Consider the following 18,972-nt stretch of genomic DNA (forward strand, 5'->3'; position numbering starts at 1 on the left):
CAATGTACCGTATCTATAGAATATATGAAAGTTTCAAGATCTTTTAGATGGATCTGTATATGGAAACACTGACTGTGAGGAATGTCAAAAAGACTCCTGCTTTGGAGCGTAGATGGGTTCAGAGCCATTTGACATGCCGAGGACCGACCACGGAGGGACAGGTTAGTGTCTACGTCAGGGCACCCAAAAATATATTTTTTATCCGAGGCACCCCTACATTATAGTTTTCACTCCCAGCACCTTATATTTATAGCATATCGTCGTTGTCGAGTGAAAACCTTGTATGTCCAAATGCCGGTTTGTATTTATCATCTATAAAATGTACTAAACTAATCGGCTGTTTTCACTAGTTTTGTGCGACAGTCTTGATGAAGCAGGGCTTTGCTTTACCAAAAGACGTACACATTTGAAACTTGGAGATACAAGGTTTCTGCCCGAAGGTGACAACATTTTAGTGATTATGTTGCGAGGAAAACGTTGAGATAATAGCCATTTTGGTTAGAACAGACTGAAAATAACTTTGTACTTCAAGTTTAAAATTATACTAAATATTGTTTTAAGTGTCCAAATAAATTCCAAATATTATCAAATTATCTTGCGGCACCCCTGGACTGCCATCAAGGCACCCCAGGGTGCCCCGTCACCCACTTTGAAAACCCATCGTCTACGTGACTCGGCCATGGGGAGACATGTTAGCGTCTGCGTGACACACACGTGTTGTGGACGAGGTTTATTAAAGCACATGAACTCTCTGTACACACAGACACAGGCTCTGGCTTCCATGAAAGATCACTGCGGTCCTTGGTGTTCATGTACAGTAAGATTTGTACTTTGTCTGTTTGTCTTTTTCCTTTCATAATCTTTTGCAAACAGTTATGTTTGCAAAAAAATAAAGTGCTGATCCATAAAGTCTACAGCACCATTTCAAGGTTCAAGGTGTTTATTAACGCAAACATGAGTCAGCATTATACTGTAAGCAGTGAAATGATTGTACTGGACCATTCTCCAACAGTGGAAAACGATAAAAGTAAATATGACGAAAATGTAAAATAGTAGAATACTATTAATAATATGTCATTTAAGAAGGGAATAGTGAAACGCAAAGTACCCATACAAATACTTAATAATGTGTAATACAAGATAGCAATAATAGAAAGCAAAACATCCATACAAATCCATCCTGAGAGAGAGAGAGCGAGAGAGAGAGAGAGAGAGAGAGAGAGAGAGAGAGAGAGAGAGAGAGAGAGAGAGAGAGAGCAGTACTGTATGATTAATCCAGACAATTAATCTCTCTGATATCAGTTTGAATAAAAACCAAGTGACACTTCTGTCCAAATGGATTCCCATTAATTAATGCATTATTCATTTGTTATTAAATGTACCTATAATTGACTTGTCATCAGCCTAAAAAAAAAAGAAATCCTAACTAAAATCAGGGACACTGGATATCTTCATTTATCAGTCAAGAAAGAGGAGTTGCAATTTGATAAAGAATTACTGGTGTTGTATGTTCAGCTGCTATGACAGGCCAACGTTAATCGTGGGCTTGTTCATGCCAACACAGTAATGTTATTTTCATATTATTCTCCCTGCCGTTTTGAATGTGAAAGCTTAATAGGCCTGTTGCAAATATTGTTAGGTTTTCTCATTTGATTCAATTAATTCATTAAAAAGGCAACATAGTCTATTTGTAGCTGTCTTTAATGCAGCTACAGTTTACAGTTTAGGCATTTAGCAGACGCTCTTAATCCAGAACTATTTACAATAGCAAGATAATACATCAAACATCAACATTAATACATCAAATACATAGAAATAGTAATCTAAGAAAAGAAAAAGAAAGAAAACGTAGGTAGACCAAGCACCTATTCAGTAAAAAAAATATATATATATATATATATATGTCTAAATTATGTGTATGGTCACTGAGAGTAGGCAGTGCAACGATGGGTTGCTATGGGCTAAGGTGTAGTCTGAAGAAGTGAGTCTTCAGACTACGGCGGAAGCTAGAGAGCGAGTCTGCCGTTCTTAGTGCAACAGGGAGTTTATTCCCCCAAATTGTGGAATAAATAAAAATTTAAAAAGAGTCGAGGACGAGTGGATCGTTGTCCTGGGGCTTTTAGCAAGGGTTGTGTCAGCATCCCTGTGATAGCTGATCTGAGTGAACCGGTGGGGTCGTAGGGTTCAATCAGGTTTTGAAGGTATGGAGATGCCATGCCCTGGGCTGCTTTGAAGGCCAACGTCAGTGTTTTGTACTCTGTGCCAGCATGCAGCAACCGGGGGTCAGTGAGTGCACGGAGAAGGGGGGAAACAAGTGAGAATTTAGGCTGGTTGAAGACCAATCGTTGATGCAACTCTTTCTATGTCATTGGCTCTGGGCAGGAGGGGGGCTCAAAGTTGAGCTTTGATTGGGGTCCAATAATCATCAAGATTATAGAAGCGTTTTCCCTCACATCACCGCCCAGGGGACTGCCCATAAGTCCGAAATATCATTATTTCTACATCTCATTAGTCTGAATTAAGTTATAGGGTTAGGTTTTATGGTTAGCTTTAGGCATAGTTTTACTGAGGTCAGCGTTTGGGTTAGGTTTAGGCATAGTTTTACTGAGGTTCTGGTTCTGGTTAGGTTTAGGTTTAGGCATAGTATTTTTCACAAGGTTAACATCACCAGATTCTGACTAATGGGATGTAGGAACAATGAGATTTCGGACCAATGCCATGGCACCCACCGCCCATGGGGAGGGACAGAGGCTGAGTAGTTTAAAAGGAAGAGAGACAGACGTTGAGATCATTAGCTCTATAGCTGGCTAATCGTCGCTGGTCAACCATGAGGAGCCTGTTAGTGCCCGTAAGCCTCCTGCTGTTAGTAGGGTCCTGCGTCTGCCAGTTCCCCCGGCCATGTGCCAACTCAGAGGGGCTGCGGACCAAGGAGTGTTGCCCAGTGTGGAAGGGCGACGGCTCGGCCTGTGGTATTAAGTCAAACCGTGGCAAATGTGCCGACGTGAAGGTATCGGAATCGCCCGTTGCCAAACAGTATCCTTATGAGGGCAAAGACGACAGAGAGAGATGGCCTCTAGAGTTCTACAACAGGACCTGCAGCTGCTTCGGGCGCTACGGCGGCTTCGACTGCGGCGAGTGCAGATTCGGCTACTATGGCCCCGACTGCTCCTCGTACAATAACCATGTGCGCAAGAACGTCATGGAGCTCTCAGCCGACGAGAAAAAGAAGTTGGTCGACTACTTTGACCAGGCCAAGAACACCGTCAACCCCGACTATGTCATCGCCACAGCCACAAGGGACAAGATGGGTCCGAACGGCGAGAACCCCCAGTTTGCCGACGCCACCACCATTGACCTGTTCGCCTGGATCCACTACTACGTGACGCACCCCACCTTCCTCGGCGAAGGGAAGGTATTTGCGAACATTGACTTTGCCCACATGGCCTCAGCCTTCCCAATCTGGCATCGCGTGGAGCTGCTGTTCTTCGAGAACGAGATCAAGAAGATGACCAACGACCCCGAATTCGCCCTCCCCTACTGGGACTGGAGAGGCAAGACCGAGTGTGATGTGTGCACCGATGACCTGATGGGCGGAAAGGACCCCGAGAACCCCAACCTCATCAGCCCCGCTTCTCCATTCTCCAAATGGAAGGTAAGAAAACTACCGGTAGCAATAGTGTACAATATTAATAGTGTACTTTCCATGCTCAATAGAACAACAGTCTATGTGATCGCTGCCTTCTTCAAAACACATAGCCATGAAGTGAGCTTTAATTTGTCTAAACTTGAGACCCCTTTGAGAGTCATCTTAACCGATTTAGTGCCACTGACTTTAACGGATTAAAATGTCCAGAGTGCCCCCCTCCGGCCCCATTCACTCCCGTTATCTTATTTTGAAGGCCAGAAGGCCACGAGCTGATTACTTCCGGTCTGACGTCATCGCATCCTGCGACGGAACCGATCGTTGTTACGTGCATGCCATGCTGGATTGCATCGGAGTATTTATACATGTGTTATATAAGCGAGCATCTGCCTCCATCTTCGCTTCTAAAGTGTAGTTTTGAGATAATGGACATTAAAGATGAGATGGCCCGTCCACCTCAATGTTATGGGATTACTATTTTGTGCTCGTGGAGCCGTGATGATGATGAATCAGCGACGGATTTCGTCTCCGGACATCCGGCCATTCTACTCGGTAATGTACTCAACGTTACAGTAATAGATTACTTTTCGCGAGACATCTCGCGTTTGGCACTATAAGTACTCGAGTACTTTTCGCGAGACATCTCGCGGTTGGCTTTTAATGAGTTAATAACCTGCTGTTCCTGTGAGCTGAGAAATATACGGCGGAAGCTCAAAATGACTACAAAATTCGGCTTTAATCCCCATAAATAAAGAAGACTAGGATGAAAGATCATACATCAGAGCTGCTGCTCTCTTCATGTGTGGAAGCATGATATTTATTTAAACCTTTAAGTTCATCAGTTTTGAGGATCCTCTCATGTCATCTTTCACACATTTTTAACTCATACCAACAATACCAACCCCACTGGATTCACTTTTATTCCGTCATTCACTCAGCACTCCTCCTATACCAGCAGTGTAAAACACTTGTTCAGTCAGCCTGTTCAGATGTTTTGTGTGTGTGTTTGTGCGTGCGCGTACAGGCGGTCTGCACCCTCCCAGAGACCTACATAAAGGAGGAGAGGCTGTGCGACGGCAAGAGGGAGGGTCTCCTTCTGCGTAACCCCGGCAACAACGACGACTACCAGCGCATGCCGTCGGAGGCCTCGGTGGAGCTCATGATGGCTCTCAGCAAGTACGACACGGCTCCCTTCAACCGCTCCTCCGAGCTCAGCTTCAGGAACATGCTGGAGGGTACGGCCAACACTACCATTTAAACCAGTGGTTCTCAACCTTTTCAGGCCACGACCCCCAAAATAGTCATATTTTAACAGTGGTCTGGGGGGGACCCCCTGCCCTGACGAGCACTAAGAGTTGAGGCATTATTTTTTAGCAGATCTACATGCTTGTGAGCATGTAGATCGGCCATTTCCACAATTTCTGCCTCTGATATTTGACAATTTGACCAATGTTTAATTTGCCATTTTAAGAGGTATTAAAAAGTCCATAAATATCACTTTAGAAATGTGCAGATATCCTCTATTTGTTTGCTGTTGAGTGAGAAAACAATGTTGCACATTAAAGGAGTAGTTCACCCCCAAAATGACTTTTTTTCTATTGATTAGTCACGCCATGGAGAGTATAGTTCAATAATATTTTTTGGTTTTTGTCACATTCCTAAGACAAAAATTTGATTGAGTAAATTTACCCCAATTGATGCCTTATGCACTGATTTCGAGAACCACTGATTTCAACCACTGATTTCAATTATAATGACGTAAAGGCACTGATGTATCGGGGAAAAAATGGAGATGGCTTGCGACGATATCATTTGTCCTTTAACTCTGCGTGCATTCTGCTGCAGGTTGGGTCAGTCCCGAATCCGGCAAGGTGGTCGACGGTCAAGGCTACATGCACAACCTGGTGCACAACTTCCTCAACGGCACCATGTCCATCATCGAGGCCACAGCCAACGACCCCTTGTTCTTCCTGCACCACTGCTTCATCGACAGGTGCGGCATAGCACACACACACGCACACTCACACGCACACTCACACGCACACACACACACACACACACACACACACACACACACACACACACACACACACACACAAGCTATGGTATCTTATAGTCACACACATTAAACACACACATGCCCCGATGTGCAGATCTCTCTTCCACGCAATTAATTAACGTGACAATGATGTACACACATCTATAAACACACACACAACATTCACAGAAATGCACCCCTGCGCACACAAGCGCACGCATGCAAAACACACTATTGACCAGGCACGTACGCACATAGACATCAAAGGGGCTTGAGCCCCCCTTGAGCCCTTTTATCCGTCTGTAAAAAGTGCCCTTTCCGGACCATGAATGCACTTTTTAATATGGTAAAAGAATTGCAAATGCCCCCTTTCCATGCCATACCTGAAGGCGGCATTCAAGAAAATTACCTTGTCCAAACTCTCCTGAACTTGCAGCTTCATATGTTGAAAGAATTATTGAAAATAGCCGACCTCAAAGCTCCCAACGTGTCGCAGCGGACGTCTGCTATTTTCAATATTTTCATCAAAGGCCCTTTTAGAATTTCAGCCGAATAAAGGGCTGAATGAAGGGCAATAAAGAAGTAAAAAAAGAAAATGATTTTCAGCCCGTCTCTCTAACATTCTCTGCACGTCCCTGCTATTGACTGTCTGTCTTTCTCTCCTCCTCCTCCCGCTCCAGTCTCATGGAGCGCTGGCTGAGGAAGCATCTGCCATTCTACGAGGACTACCCAGAGGCCAACGCTCCCATCGGCCACAACTACGGCTACCACATGGTTCCCTTCATGCCCATCTACAGAAACATCGAGTACGCGCTGTCCAAGAACCTGGGCTACGAATACGACTACCTGGCCGACCATGGTCAGTACAAATGAATAAATCACGCCCAGTGTGAAAGTGAGCGCTGCCTTTGAGTAGTTCATTTCATTAAGCTATATTATATGAATTCTTGTGTTGTCCATTAATTTCAAGGCTACTCAACAGCGCCACTTGGTCACCCAGTGGTATTGCAGCTGTTGTGGCCGTAGCACTACTGTAACACTCAATGACCATACATGAACCTAGTTAGCATTTTTAGATTTTTAGAAAAGTTTTTTACTGATTAGGTGCATGGTCTACCTATGTTATTGTTTTTTGTTTGTTTTTTCTAGATTGATATTCCTTTACATTTGTTATATTGTTGTTGATGTTCTGACATATTAACTTGCTTATTATAGTGATGTATTATCTGCTAGTGTCTATAACACTAAAGTTTATGTTTTGTCTCCCTGCCTGTCTGTCTACCTGTTCCTTCAGAAACTGAGGTTGACGTTGCTGTGTGGTCAGACTGGTCCGACTGGTCAGAGTGCAATCTCCCAGGCCTGGACATCAGGTGCAAACCCATTCCAGGAACTCAGAGTCGCGAGCGCCACTGCATTCGCGACGGGGGCGAAGGAAGCTGCGTGGGAGACACGACCGAAACACGCGCCTGTTACAATGTCAAAGAGTGTTGTAATTGTAAGACATGCACACACACACACACACACACACACACACACACACACACACACACACACGCACTCGCACACACTTAATTATAATTTGTATGAATCAATGAATAATTGTATTCATGTAGAGTAAGCTCTAAGTACCAGTCGGCAGGTTAGCATTTCACCAGGTTAACATTCACCCACGTCAAACAAATGGAAGGTCGAACACAGGGACGTGCTGGCCATTGGGAAAAGCGGGACAACTCCCGAACGGCCGGTTCATTCCTGGCCGGTCCAGGCCGGCCATTAGGAAAAAATTCGAAAAATAAAATGTCGGCCTTCGTTCCATTTTGGGGGCTGGGCGGCCAGCAAAGTAAATCGTCACAGTCGGGCAGAAACCTTGTATCTCCAAGTTTCAAATTTGTAAATGTTTTCGCAAAGCAAAGCCCTGCTTCATCATACAAGGCCGTCGCACAAAAGTAGTGAAAACAGCCGATCTATAAGCACACAACTGTGCTTGTAGATCGTTTAAATCAGTTTAAATCATTTTTAAAATGATAAATACAAAACAAACGGTTTTGGACGTACAAGGTTTCCACCCGACAACGAGGAAATATAACTGATGATCTGATCTGAAATGGCAAATCTTTGAGTAGCGCTATAGAGAGAGATCTCTCTCTCTATAGCACGCAATGAGGGCCCCTGCAACTCTTTTTCCCGGGCTGAATCAGGGGCCCAGCACGTCCCTGGTTGAACAATATCGACACGCTCCCGCATTGTCCACGCTAGAATTCATGCGGTGGATAAGTAATGTTACTCATAGTTGTGTCTGTGTGTCCGCAGTGAAAGGTAAATGGGGCTCGTGGTCTGACTGGTCCAAGTGCAGACCTTCCTGTGGAAGCCTGAACTCCAAACGATTCAGAGAGAGAGTCTGTGAAGCTGACTTCCCCGGATCTGGCTTCAGGTAAACAAACTGATTAACTGACTCACTGTTTCCCAACGCTAAAATAGCCCACAACACTTTTGGTCCGTCGGGTCCCCAAATTATTTGAAACATTGTTTTCCTCACTCAACAGTAAACAAACCAACATAAAGTTTAAGTGTATAGAGGGTATCTGCATATTTCTAAAGTGACAATGTAAGGACTTAATTTGTAATACCTCTTTGGGGGTCACGGCCTGAAAAGGTTGAGAACCACTGTGTTAAGGGGATATTGTTTGAGTGTGCTTGTGCTTATTAGTGCTGTTTCTGTCTCCAGCGAGAGCATATCTATCTACGGAAAGCCTGACGTTAACTGCGGCGAGCTCCCAGAGTTCCAGACCAAGACTGAATCCCAACCCTGCGATGTTCCCGCATGTCTGGAGGGCCGGCGTTTCGTTTAAGTGGCACGGGCGGCCACACATAGGGCTTTGGATATTGATGACTGTTTTCTGCAACAACAACAACAAAATTCTCAGCAAATTTCAAGCATCACGGAAATAGCACATCTATAAGACTGTTTTCTGTGATTGCATTGTGATTGGGTGTGTAATTGCCATTGTCGTAGGCTTTGGCTGACGTAAAAGGCATCTATATTACATTTTGTATGTATATTTTTGTGGTGTATTATGCCTAGAATTAGCCAAGGAAGTTGCATGGTTGATTTGATCCCTATTCTGAATGTGGATGAATAAATAAAGAGCAAAGCAAAGCATAAAGACGTGTGGAACTCTGTCTGTCTGTCTGTCTGTCTGTCTGTCTGTCTGTCTGTAACATGAACCCTAGTGTCCATATAATCTGGTGGTGAACATTCAGAGAATAAGGGCTATGCAATGAGGCATTACTTGTTTACATTCAGACTCAGCAGTCTTGGGACTACACCTTGGTGTGTGGAAGTAATTTCACTTTAAGACCTGAGAGAATTTCACATCGAAAGATGGACACTGCATCAGTGTTTTGTCCTCTGTGCGAGCAGCAACAGGGGGCCATGCAGTGAGGGTCACGGAGAAGGGGGGAAACATGCGATAATTTAGGCTGGTTGAAGACAAATCATGCTGCGGCATTTTTGATCAGTTGGAGGGGCTTAGGTGCACATTCCGGCCTTGCCGGCAGGCCAGTGAGGAGAGAGTTACAGGTAGTCGAGCAACAAATAGACTATGTTGCCTTTTTAAGGAGTCAGGCTTTTTTTTTTATTAACCTTAAAACAGGGTATTGAAAATGATAAGTCTGAACAGACATATGAGAGATCCTGCTGTGCACTGGCTCTCAACGTTGGCTCCGAGGACTGATTCAGTACGTTCACATACAAACAACAACCTTCTGAAGACATTTCTGTCATTCAAATTTCTCTGTTCACTCCATCATTTCAAAGCATTAGCGAATCATGCAAACAAAGGATATTCATATAATATGCAATAATAATCAGTCATGTATTGCCAGAACAGACTTGCGGGTGATTTGGAATTGGTTTCTGTGTGCTCAGACTGCACAACATGAACAAGAAGTTACGCTTGCCATCAGGTGAGCAATATTTCTAATGACTACTATTATAGTCCAAAACACTACTGTAGGTCGATTTAAAAAAATAGCGGAGAGTCATGCCTTTCTAATTTTAGTCCAAGGGAAGGTCAGCTAATTGTATCTGAGTCCAATGGAGGGTCATACAAAATGTTAATTAATAAAATAGCCAATTTTTATACGCAGATAATATCGGCCATCCATAATAATTATTGCTCTTTTTTTTCAATTATCATCAACAATGCATGGCCTTCATCTTGGCCTATTTGACAGTGGAGCAGCATAATTGCTTTGATGCATGTAACATTAATGAGCATCAGCTGGGATGGTCATTGCATTTTTTTTGGAGTCAGATGGAGGGTCATGGCATTTTATATCAGGGCACATACATTTTCTCCAGGGGCACCCCTCTTTAACTCATTTAGGCCTGACCTAGGTTTTCTGAAAAAAAGTTAAATATTATTCAAAAATTACAAAAACAAATATGTTGCTACATACTGTACATGTACTGTAGTTCACTAAAATGTGTTCCCGGCCTGAGTAAAAGCTAAATCTAACACCAAAACGTATACAAACTAAAATAAAACAATACCTTTCAAAAAATGAATAACTTGATACATGACGAACCACATTTCTGACCCCTCATTGATGCAACTCTGTCTATGTCATTGGCCCTGGGCAGGAGGGGGGCTCAAAGTTGAGCTTTGATTGGGGCCCAATAATCACCAAGACCTCCGCAGTGGGAAAAGGTCAGTTTGCTCATTTCACAACAGCATTAGAGAAGCGTTTTCCCTCACAGCACCGCCCATGGGGAGGGACAGAGGCTGAGTAGTTTAAAAGGAAGAGAGACAGAAGCTGTGATCATTAGCTCTATAGCTGGCTAATCGTCGCTGGTCCACCATGAGGAGCCTGTTAGTGCCCGTAAGCCTGCTGCTGTTAGTAGGGTCCTGCGTCTGCCAGTTCCCCCGGCCATGTGCCAACTCAGAGGGGCTGCGCACCAAGGAGTGCTGCCCGGTGTGGGAGGGCGACGGCTCGGCCTGTGGTATTAAATCAAACCGTGGCAAATGTGCCGACGTGAAGGTATCAGCAGCGCCTGTTGCCAAACAGTTTCCTTATCAGGGCAAAGACGACAGAGAGAGATGGCCTCTAGAGTTCTACAACAGGACCTGCAGCTGCTTTGGGCGCTTCGGCGGCTTTGACTGCAGCGAGTGCAGATTCGGCTACTATGGCCCCGACTGCTCCTCGTACAATAACCATGTGCGCAAGAACGTCATGGAGCTCGCAGCCGACGAGAAAAAGAAGTTGGTCGACTACTTTGACATGGCCAAGAACACCGTCAATCCCGACTATGTCATCGCCACAGCCACAAGGGACAAGATGGGTCCAAACGGCGAGAACCCCCAGTTTGCCGACGCCACCACCATTGACCTGTTCGCCTGGATCCACTACTACGTGACGCACCCCACCTTCCTCGGCGAGGGGAATGTATGGGCGAACATTGACTTTGCCCACCAGGCCTCGGCCTTCCCAATCTGGCATCGCGTGGAGCTGCTGTTCTTCGAGAACGAGATCAAGAAGATGACCAACGACACCGAATTCGCCCTCCCCTACTGGGACTGGAGAGGCAAGACTGAGTGTGATGTGTGCACCGACGACCTGATGGGCGGAAAGGACCCCGAGAACCCCAACCTCATCAGCCCCGCTTCTCCCTTCTCCAAATGGAAGGTAAGAAAAGCAATAGTGTACAACATTAATAGTGTACATTCCATGCTCAATAGAACGACAATCTATGTGATCGTAGTCTTCTTCAAAACACATAGTGTCCTATACCAGTTGCATAGTGGTGCTACCAACAGTGCAGTGTAAAACACTTGTTCAGTGTCTATGGGCTTGTTCAGATGATTTGTTTGTTTGTGTGTGCGTGTGTACAGACAGTCTGCACCCTCCCAGAGACCTACATCAAGGAGGAGAGGCTGTGCGACGGCAAGAGGGAGGGTCTCCTTCTGCGTAACCCAGGCAACAACGACGACTACCAGCGCATGCCGTCGGAGGCCGAGGTGGAGCTCATGATGGCTCTCAGCAAGTACGACACGGCTCCCTTCAACCGCTCCTCCGAGCTCAGCTTCAGGAACATGCTGGAGGGTACGACCAACACTACTATTTTAAATTATAATATGACTTCAAATGATTTACTTAAGTAAAAGTGTCAATACTGCAATATAGACATACTCTGTTGCAAGTAAATGTCCGGAATTCAACGTTACAATAGTAAAAGTACAAAGGTATTGGCATCATGTACTTATAGTACCAAAAGTAAAAGTACTCATAATGCAGAATGTCCCATTCATTTCAAGTTTTCAAATGCGTAAAAATCTTTTGAAAATAGCAGATCTAGCTTGTAGGCTGTCTATTTTCAAATGGCCGAAAGTTACACCCCAGAGTTAAAGCGAGTTTTCATTGCGTTTTCATGGCAAAAACACAAACACAATAACTTAAAGTAGCTATAGCACGTAACTGATCTTGACACATGCTCTAAAAATGCACAAGCGCTTTTGAGAAGTTCAAGTAGCCCGGATCTCAGAGGCATCATTTGGGAATGGCAAGGTATGGCAGCATACCTTGGCTAGAGGGGAAAACAATAAAATGTACTTCTTAAAATGAATTCATCATGCCTGTTGTTGCTAAGGTATGGCAACATGACTGGTGCGAAGGCAAGCGTGCAAGACACCAGTCATTTTGCCATTTCTTAGCTTTTGCTGAACTGTACGCCACTGTCTCTCTCTCTCTCTCTCTCTCTCTCTCTCTCTCTCTCCTTAACCTCTCCTTTTAACTCTGCTTGCGATCTGCTGCAGGTTGGGTCAGTCCAGTGACGGGCAAGCTGGAAGATGGTCAAGGCTACATGCACAACCTGGTGCACAACTTCCTCAACGGCACCATGTCCATCATCGAGGCCACAGCCAACGACCCCTTGTTCTTCCTGCACCACTGCTTCATCGACAGGTGCGGCATAGCACACACGCACACGCACGCACGCACGCACGCACGCACGCACGCACGCACGCACGCACGCACGCACGCACACACGCACACACACACACACACACACACACACACACACACACAAGCTATCGTCTCTGTCGGGCAGAATCCTCGTATCTCCAACTCTCCAAGTTTCAAATTTCGATGTTTTTTCACAAGGTAAAGCCCTGCCTCATCATACAAGGCCGTCGCACAAAGGTAGTGAAAACAGCAGATCTACAAGCACACAACGCCTTGCGTTGCGAGGCGTTGTGTGCTTGTAGATCGGCTGTTTTCACTAGTTTAAATCATTTTTAAAATGATGAATGCAAAACGAATAGGTTTGGACATACAAGGTTTCCACCCGACAACGACGCTATGGTATCTTGAGTATTTCTATGGCTCATGCACACATTCACATTATAGTCAAACACATTAAACACACACATCCCCGACATGCTGACTCTCTTCCACGCAATTAATTAACGTGACAATGATACGTACACACATCCAGGCACTTGCACACATAGACATCAAATGGGGCTTGAGCCCCTGCCTTGTATCCAGACCATGAATGCAAGTAGTGAAAATAGACGACCTCCAAGCTCACAACGTGTCACGGTTGTGAGCTTGAAGGTCTGCTGTTTTCAACATTTTCACCAAAAGGCCCTTTTAGATATTTCAGCCCCTGCCTCTCAACACATTCTCTGCATCTATATACACATAACATTCACAGAAATGCACGCATGCGCACACAAGTGCACGCACGCACACATGCAGAACACAACTATTACTTTATGCGATTCTTTCTCTCCTCCTCCCACTCCAGTCTCATGGAGCGCTGGCTGAGGAAGCACCTGCCATTCTACGAGGACTACCCAGAGGCCAACGCTCCCATCGGCCACAACTACGGCTACCACATGGTTCCCTTCCTGCCCATCTACAGAAACATCGAGTACCTGCTGTCCAAGAACCTGGGCTACGAATACGACTACCTGGCCGACCATGGTCAGTACACATGAATAAATCACGCCCAGTGTGAAAGTGAGCGGTGCCTTTGAGTAGTTCATTTCAGCTATATTATATGAATTCTTGTGTTGTCCATTATTTTCAAGGCTACTCAACAGCGCCACTTGGTCACCCAGCGGTATTGCAGCTGTTGTGGCCATACTCATACAGTTTTTGCTACTTTTGCGTGTCGTGTGATAAAAACATAACTGTGATATTACACACCGTTTGGCTATCATTGGTTTCCAAATGTTGTTGTGAGAGGGGCCCACTTACAAAAGCAATGCTGTCGCATTTTGATGTTTATTATATTAGAATGAACACTAACATTTATGTTTTGTCTCCCTACCTGTCTGTACTGTATGTCTGTTTGTCGACCTGTCCCTTCAGAAACTGAGGTTGATGTTGCTGTGTGGTCAGACTGGTCCGACTGGTCAGAGTGCATGCTCCCAGGCCTGGACATCAGGTGCAAACCCATTCCAGGAACTCAGAGTCGCAATCGCCGCTGCATTCGCGACGGGGACGATGGAAGCTGTGTGGGAGACACGACCGAAACACGGGCCTGTTACAATGTCAAAGAGTGTTGTAATTGTAAGACATGCACACACACGCACACATGCACGCACGCACACACACACACGCACGCACACACACACACACGCACACGCACACACACTTAATTATTTGTATTGTAATTAATTTTAATTTGTATTAATCAATAATTGTATTCATGTAGTATAAGCTGTAAGTACAAGAATTCCACTGTTCTTGCACAACATCGTGGGATAAAGAAAAAAATCTATAATAATTCCACCATCTGCAATGATATGACTGAGCTCTACAGCTATGCAACTTGCTTTTATGTGGACGTTGGCAATAGTTAACTTCACCACTTACACCCATCGTTAGTTGACCGGATTCCCAAGGGATCTATACGAGGCTCCCTCCTGTTCACACTTCAATACGTGCCGATCTCTGAAAGCTCACAAAGCATAGCATTGTTGCGATTATGTCGATCTGCTCTTGTCTTTTCACCACATCATTAGCTCAAGATTAGGGATGCAAGTGATTATACTTTATATATGTCATTGGCAGGCGTCCACAAGGGCTCTATACTCGATCCGCTCCTTTCCCCCTCTCTTCTCCACACGCTCACAACGCAATACAGTGCACGCTCATAGATTGGCTTTTTGTTTGCCCAAATGTTCGCACATGTTTTCTGCATGTTCACCTATTATGGCATTGTCGTGGAAATCTCGATATTTCTACGTTTCATTATTTCGACTAAGGGTTAGGGTTACATTTAGGTTTAGGCATGGTTTTACTGAGGTTAGGGTGTGGGTTAGGTTTAGGCATAGTGGTTAACATTCACCAGGTTAGCATTCACCAACGTGGGGCAGGTTAGCATTTTCGCCAGGTCCAACAAATTCACCCGCGTCGAACAAATGGAACATCGAACAAATGTTGTGTTGCAATATCGACACGCTCCCGCATTGTCCACGCTAGAATTCATGCGGTGGATAAGTAATGTTATTCATAGTTGTGTCTGTGTGTCCACAGTCCCATTTTTAAAACACATTTTTGGCCACTGCTCCTACAGTTTTTGCCGTAAAATCACGCAAATCGCTACACAGTATGTCTACACTCATCCCATCAACATGAATCTGTCCCATATAGCGCCACCTTCAGGCCAATTTTTAAAAACAAATTTTTGGACACTGCTCCTAGAGATTTTGCCCTAAAATCACGAAAATCACTACACAGTATGTCTACACTCATGTCATCAACATGGCTCAGGGAGATTTTGGAAAAACAAATTTTTGCCCTATTTGTGGAGATAACCGACCGACGGTCGCTTATCTCCCGATTAGGGAGTCTTACTGGTGTTATTCATAGTTGTGTCTGTGTGTCCACAGTGAAAGGTAAATGGGGCTCGTGGTCTGACTGGTCCAAGTGCAGACCTTCCTGTGGAAGCCGGGACTCCAAACGATTCAGAGAGAGAGTCTGTGAAGCTGACTTCCCCGGATCTGGCTTCACGTAAGCAAACTGATTAACTGACTCATTGTTTCCCAAGGCTAACATAGCCCACAGCACTTTTTCTCTTTGTTAAGGGGATATTGTTTGCGTGTGTGCCATACTTACTAGTGCTGTTTCTGTCTCCAGCGAGAGCATAGCTATCTACGGAAAGCCTGACGTCAACTGCGGCGAGCTCCCAGAGTTCCAGACCAAGACTGAATCCAAACCCTGCGATGTTCCCGCATGTCTGGAGGGCCGGCGCTTCGTTTAAGTGGCACTGGCGGCTTTGGATATTGATGACCGTTTTCTGCAACAACAACAACAACAAAATTCTCAGCAAATTTCAAGCATCACGGAAATAGCCGATCTATAAGGCTGTCTTCTGTGATTGCATTGTGATTGGGTGTGTAATTGCCATTGTCGTAGGCTTTGGCTGACTTAGAAAAGGCATTTATATTACATTCTTTTTGTATATTTTTGTGGTGTATTATGCCTAGAATTAGCCAAGGAAGTCGCATGGTTGATTTGATCCCTATTCTAATTGTGGATAAATAAATAAAGAGCAAAGCAAAGCATAAAGACGCGTGGAAGTCTGTCTGTCTGTAACATGAACCTTGGTGTCCATATAATCTGGTGGTGAACATTCAGAGAATAAGGGCTATGCAATGAGGAATTACTTATTTACAGTCACTGACTCAGCAGTCTTGGGACTACACCTTGGTGTGGAAGTAATTTCACTTTAAGATCTGAGAGAATTTCACATCGAAAGATGGACACTCCATCTGAATTCCTGTTGTTCAAGCATGAGCCTATAGGAGTTACTTTCCCTCCACTTGTCTCAGGAATTCCATCCTTTCACAAAAACTACATTTCTTTAACATTAGGCCTATAACTAATTAAACCCAAAGTCTACATTTGTCCTTCAATTGACACCAAACTCGCTATGCTGCATCTCCTGACGATCCTACACAAAACGACCCAGCCAGCCTTATTCATGAATATCAAGTTCATGAAAAAATATGTATAAATGCACCATTGACCATTTAATCAGCTGTGTGGAGAGAGATCTTGCAGGGTTAAGTAGGCAGACTAGTAAAGAAACAATGTTGCCCTCGCTTCAAGCCAAAAAAGATTACTAAAAGGAAAGTAGGCTGAAAAGTACAAAATTAATGCAGTTTGACTTGGTATCCTTGGTCTGTGTTGTGTGTGGGTGTAGACTTGCCTCCAATTGATCAGATTGGGAGCACCTGTTTCCATTGTCCTAATTACCATCACTTACACACCTGCTTGCTGCATAGCTGATTGTAGTACTTGCCTGCCTTCACTTAAGTGCTGACTTTAAAGAGGGGAATTCTCAAGTCTACATCCCGGCCATGCCAACTGAGGGGAAATCTCGCTTTTGCGAACGCCCATCATTTCGACCGGAGGGTTAGCGACTCACTCCACGGAGGTTAAGGTTAGGGTGAGGGTTAGAGTCGGGTGTCGAAAAGATGACATGTAGTAACAGCGACACGCTCCCGCCGACTGACTTTGTTCATGTCTATATTTTGAACATCAGTTTAGTGTGTTACCTTTATTAGAGTTCTTCATCACCTTTAATATTGTACAATGTACTCTTTGTGCTCCTCCAGAAGATTGCTAGGCCTCAAGCACTGTAGTACTAAAATAAATAATCATGAATCATAAACTTTATTGTAGATCTTAAAAAGAAAAGAAAAATACATATAGTGCGATACCCACAATAGTAATTATTCACTCACAGATTGGTGTTAAAGGAGAATTTCATCTAAAAAGTAAATCTTATCTCGAAAAGTACTCATTTGGTCCCCCAAAAGATGGTCCAGGTGTTTTTTTTTAGTTTTTTTTTTATATGCAATATATTCCATTTTGCGTCTATCTGTCCTACCTGACCAGGGCTTCAGACAGGAGCGATCAGATAAATTGTTAATCTGCGTACCGGTCCGTATTGGCCCGAATATAGGACGACATTTTATTCTAGAAATCCTCAAAATACTGGTACTGAAGTAACCAGTAAACGAGTAAAGCAACACCAGCCAGTGTGTGTTTATAGTCACGTATTTTTTTTGCAACACTTAAGTGTTAGATCAGTCTCATGTTAAGAACCAGGAAGATTTTTAACAGTAGAAAAAAAGAGAACAGATATGTTTTCGCGCGTGCACATGGGACCTCCTGGAAATGCTTATCTCCAAGTTGGGATGCACAAACAGCTGGCGAGGAGAGGCGTCCAGGCTCGGTTGTGTGTACAGCCAAGATGAGCTACTGGCTCTGTAAGAGTTTAAATAGTTTGGAATATATTCATACATTTTTGCCTTTCAATTGATGACACCTTGGTGGACATTTTCTCAATTCACTATACAGTATGTTTTCAATGAGGTCTTGAGGCTCATTCACTACTCAGAATGCGAATTTTCTTTTTTCAGTCATCTTTTCCTGTGTAAGTGATCACAGCAGGACAATTTGGTGTGAGAAATGTGATGTTTTACACTGCATTCATGAATTTTCAGGGGTTAGCTGACATTTGGTGAGCCAAGTGTAGCCATAATCATTCTAGTTTTGTGTCCACAACTGCAGTAGGAGCGAGATCATTTAGCGACCTACAACCGGGTCGCGACGTGGTCGCTAGTTTTCAGCGACCGGGTCGCTAAATCGAGCGACCGGGTCACTAAATCGAGCGACTGGGTCGCTAAATCACCGACCGCGCCGCTAAATCGACCGACCCGGTCGCTAAATCTACCGACCTGCCTGCAGTTTTAGGTCGGTAGATGGACCCGGTTGTAGGTCGCTAAATGATCTCGCCCTCTCTCCACAACTGTTCCAATTTGGGCACACATTTTAGGCGGATTTTCCCCCTATACCCCCCTGGGGTTTATTACAAAACACCTAGATCTGTCTAATACGAATCATGCAAGGTTGTTGTTCATAGACTTTTCTTCAGCTTTCAACACAATGCAGTTTGGTATACCGGTACTAGGGTCAAAGATGGTACAGTTAGAACTGAATCCATACCTAATTCACTGGTATGCTGCCTTTCTCACCGACAGGGTACAGAGGGTAAAAGTGAACAGAACTCTCCTCAGCAGTAACTACTAATGATGGGGCCCCCAAAGGTTGTGTAAGCTTAAGTTTAAGTAAGGTTATACTGACAGCTGTCCTGCTTAATGTATGTCTGAATGTCGCACACCAGACCAATACATTCTAAAGTACTCTGATGATACAATTTTAATTTCCCTCTAGTGAATAACGGGGTCGAATGGAGTGATAACAG

General features: G+C 44.4%; 2 protein-coding genes across 2 annotated transcripts; both read left to right on the forward strand.

Moving 5' to 3' along the window:
• Positions 1-2,823: 2,823 nt before the first annotated feature.
• LOC308300884 (tyrosinase-like) lies at positions 2,824-8,530 on the forward strand (the record flags this gene model as incomplete). The annotated part of the gene is made up of 7 exons (XM_080744780.1): positions 2,824-3,652; positions 4,668-4,878; positions 5,489-5,636; positions 6,362-6,540; positions 6,976-7,170; positions 7,992-8,112; positions 8,407-8,530. The coding sequence occupies exons 1-7, from the start codon at positions 2,828-2,830 to the stop codon at positions 8,528-8,530; spliced, it is 1,803 nt and encodes a 600-aa protein (XP_080600906.1). The 5' UTR covers positions 2,824-2,827.
• A 2,010-nt stretch (positions 8,531-10,540) lies between these two features.
• On the forward strand, positions 10,541-15,957 carry LOC308300885 (tyrosinase-like; the record flags this gene model as incomplete). Its single annotated transcript, XM_080744781.1, has 6 exons — positions 10,541-11,369; positions 11,576-11,786; positions 12,497-12,644; positions 13,492-13,670; positions 15,587-15,707; positions 15,834-15,957. The coding sequence occupies exons 1-6, from the start codon at positions 10,545-10,547 to the stop codon at positions 15,955-15,957; spliced, it is 1,608 nt and encodes a 535-aa protein (XP_080600907.1). The 5' UTR covers positions 10,541-10,544.
• Between the last annotated feature and the right edge of the window lie 3,015 nt (positions 15,958-18,972).

The sequence above is a fragment of the Nannobrachium achirus genome (assembly GCF_963921795.1).
Source record: "Nannobrachium achirus genome assembly, chromosome: 16".
Taxonomy (NCBI): Eukaryota; Metazoa; Chordata; class Actinopteri; order Myctophiformes; family Myctophidae; genus Nannobrachium; species Nannobrachium achirus.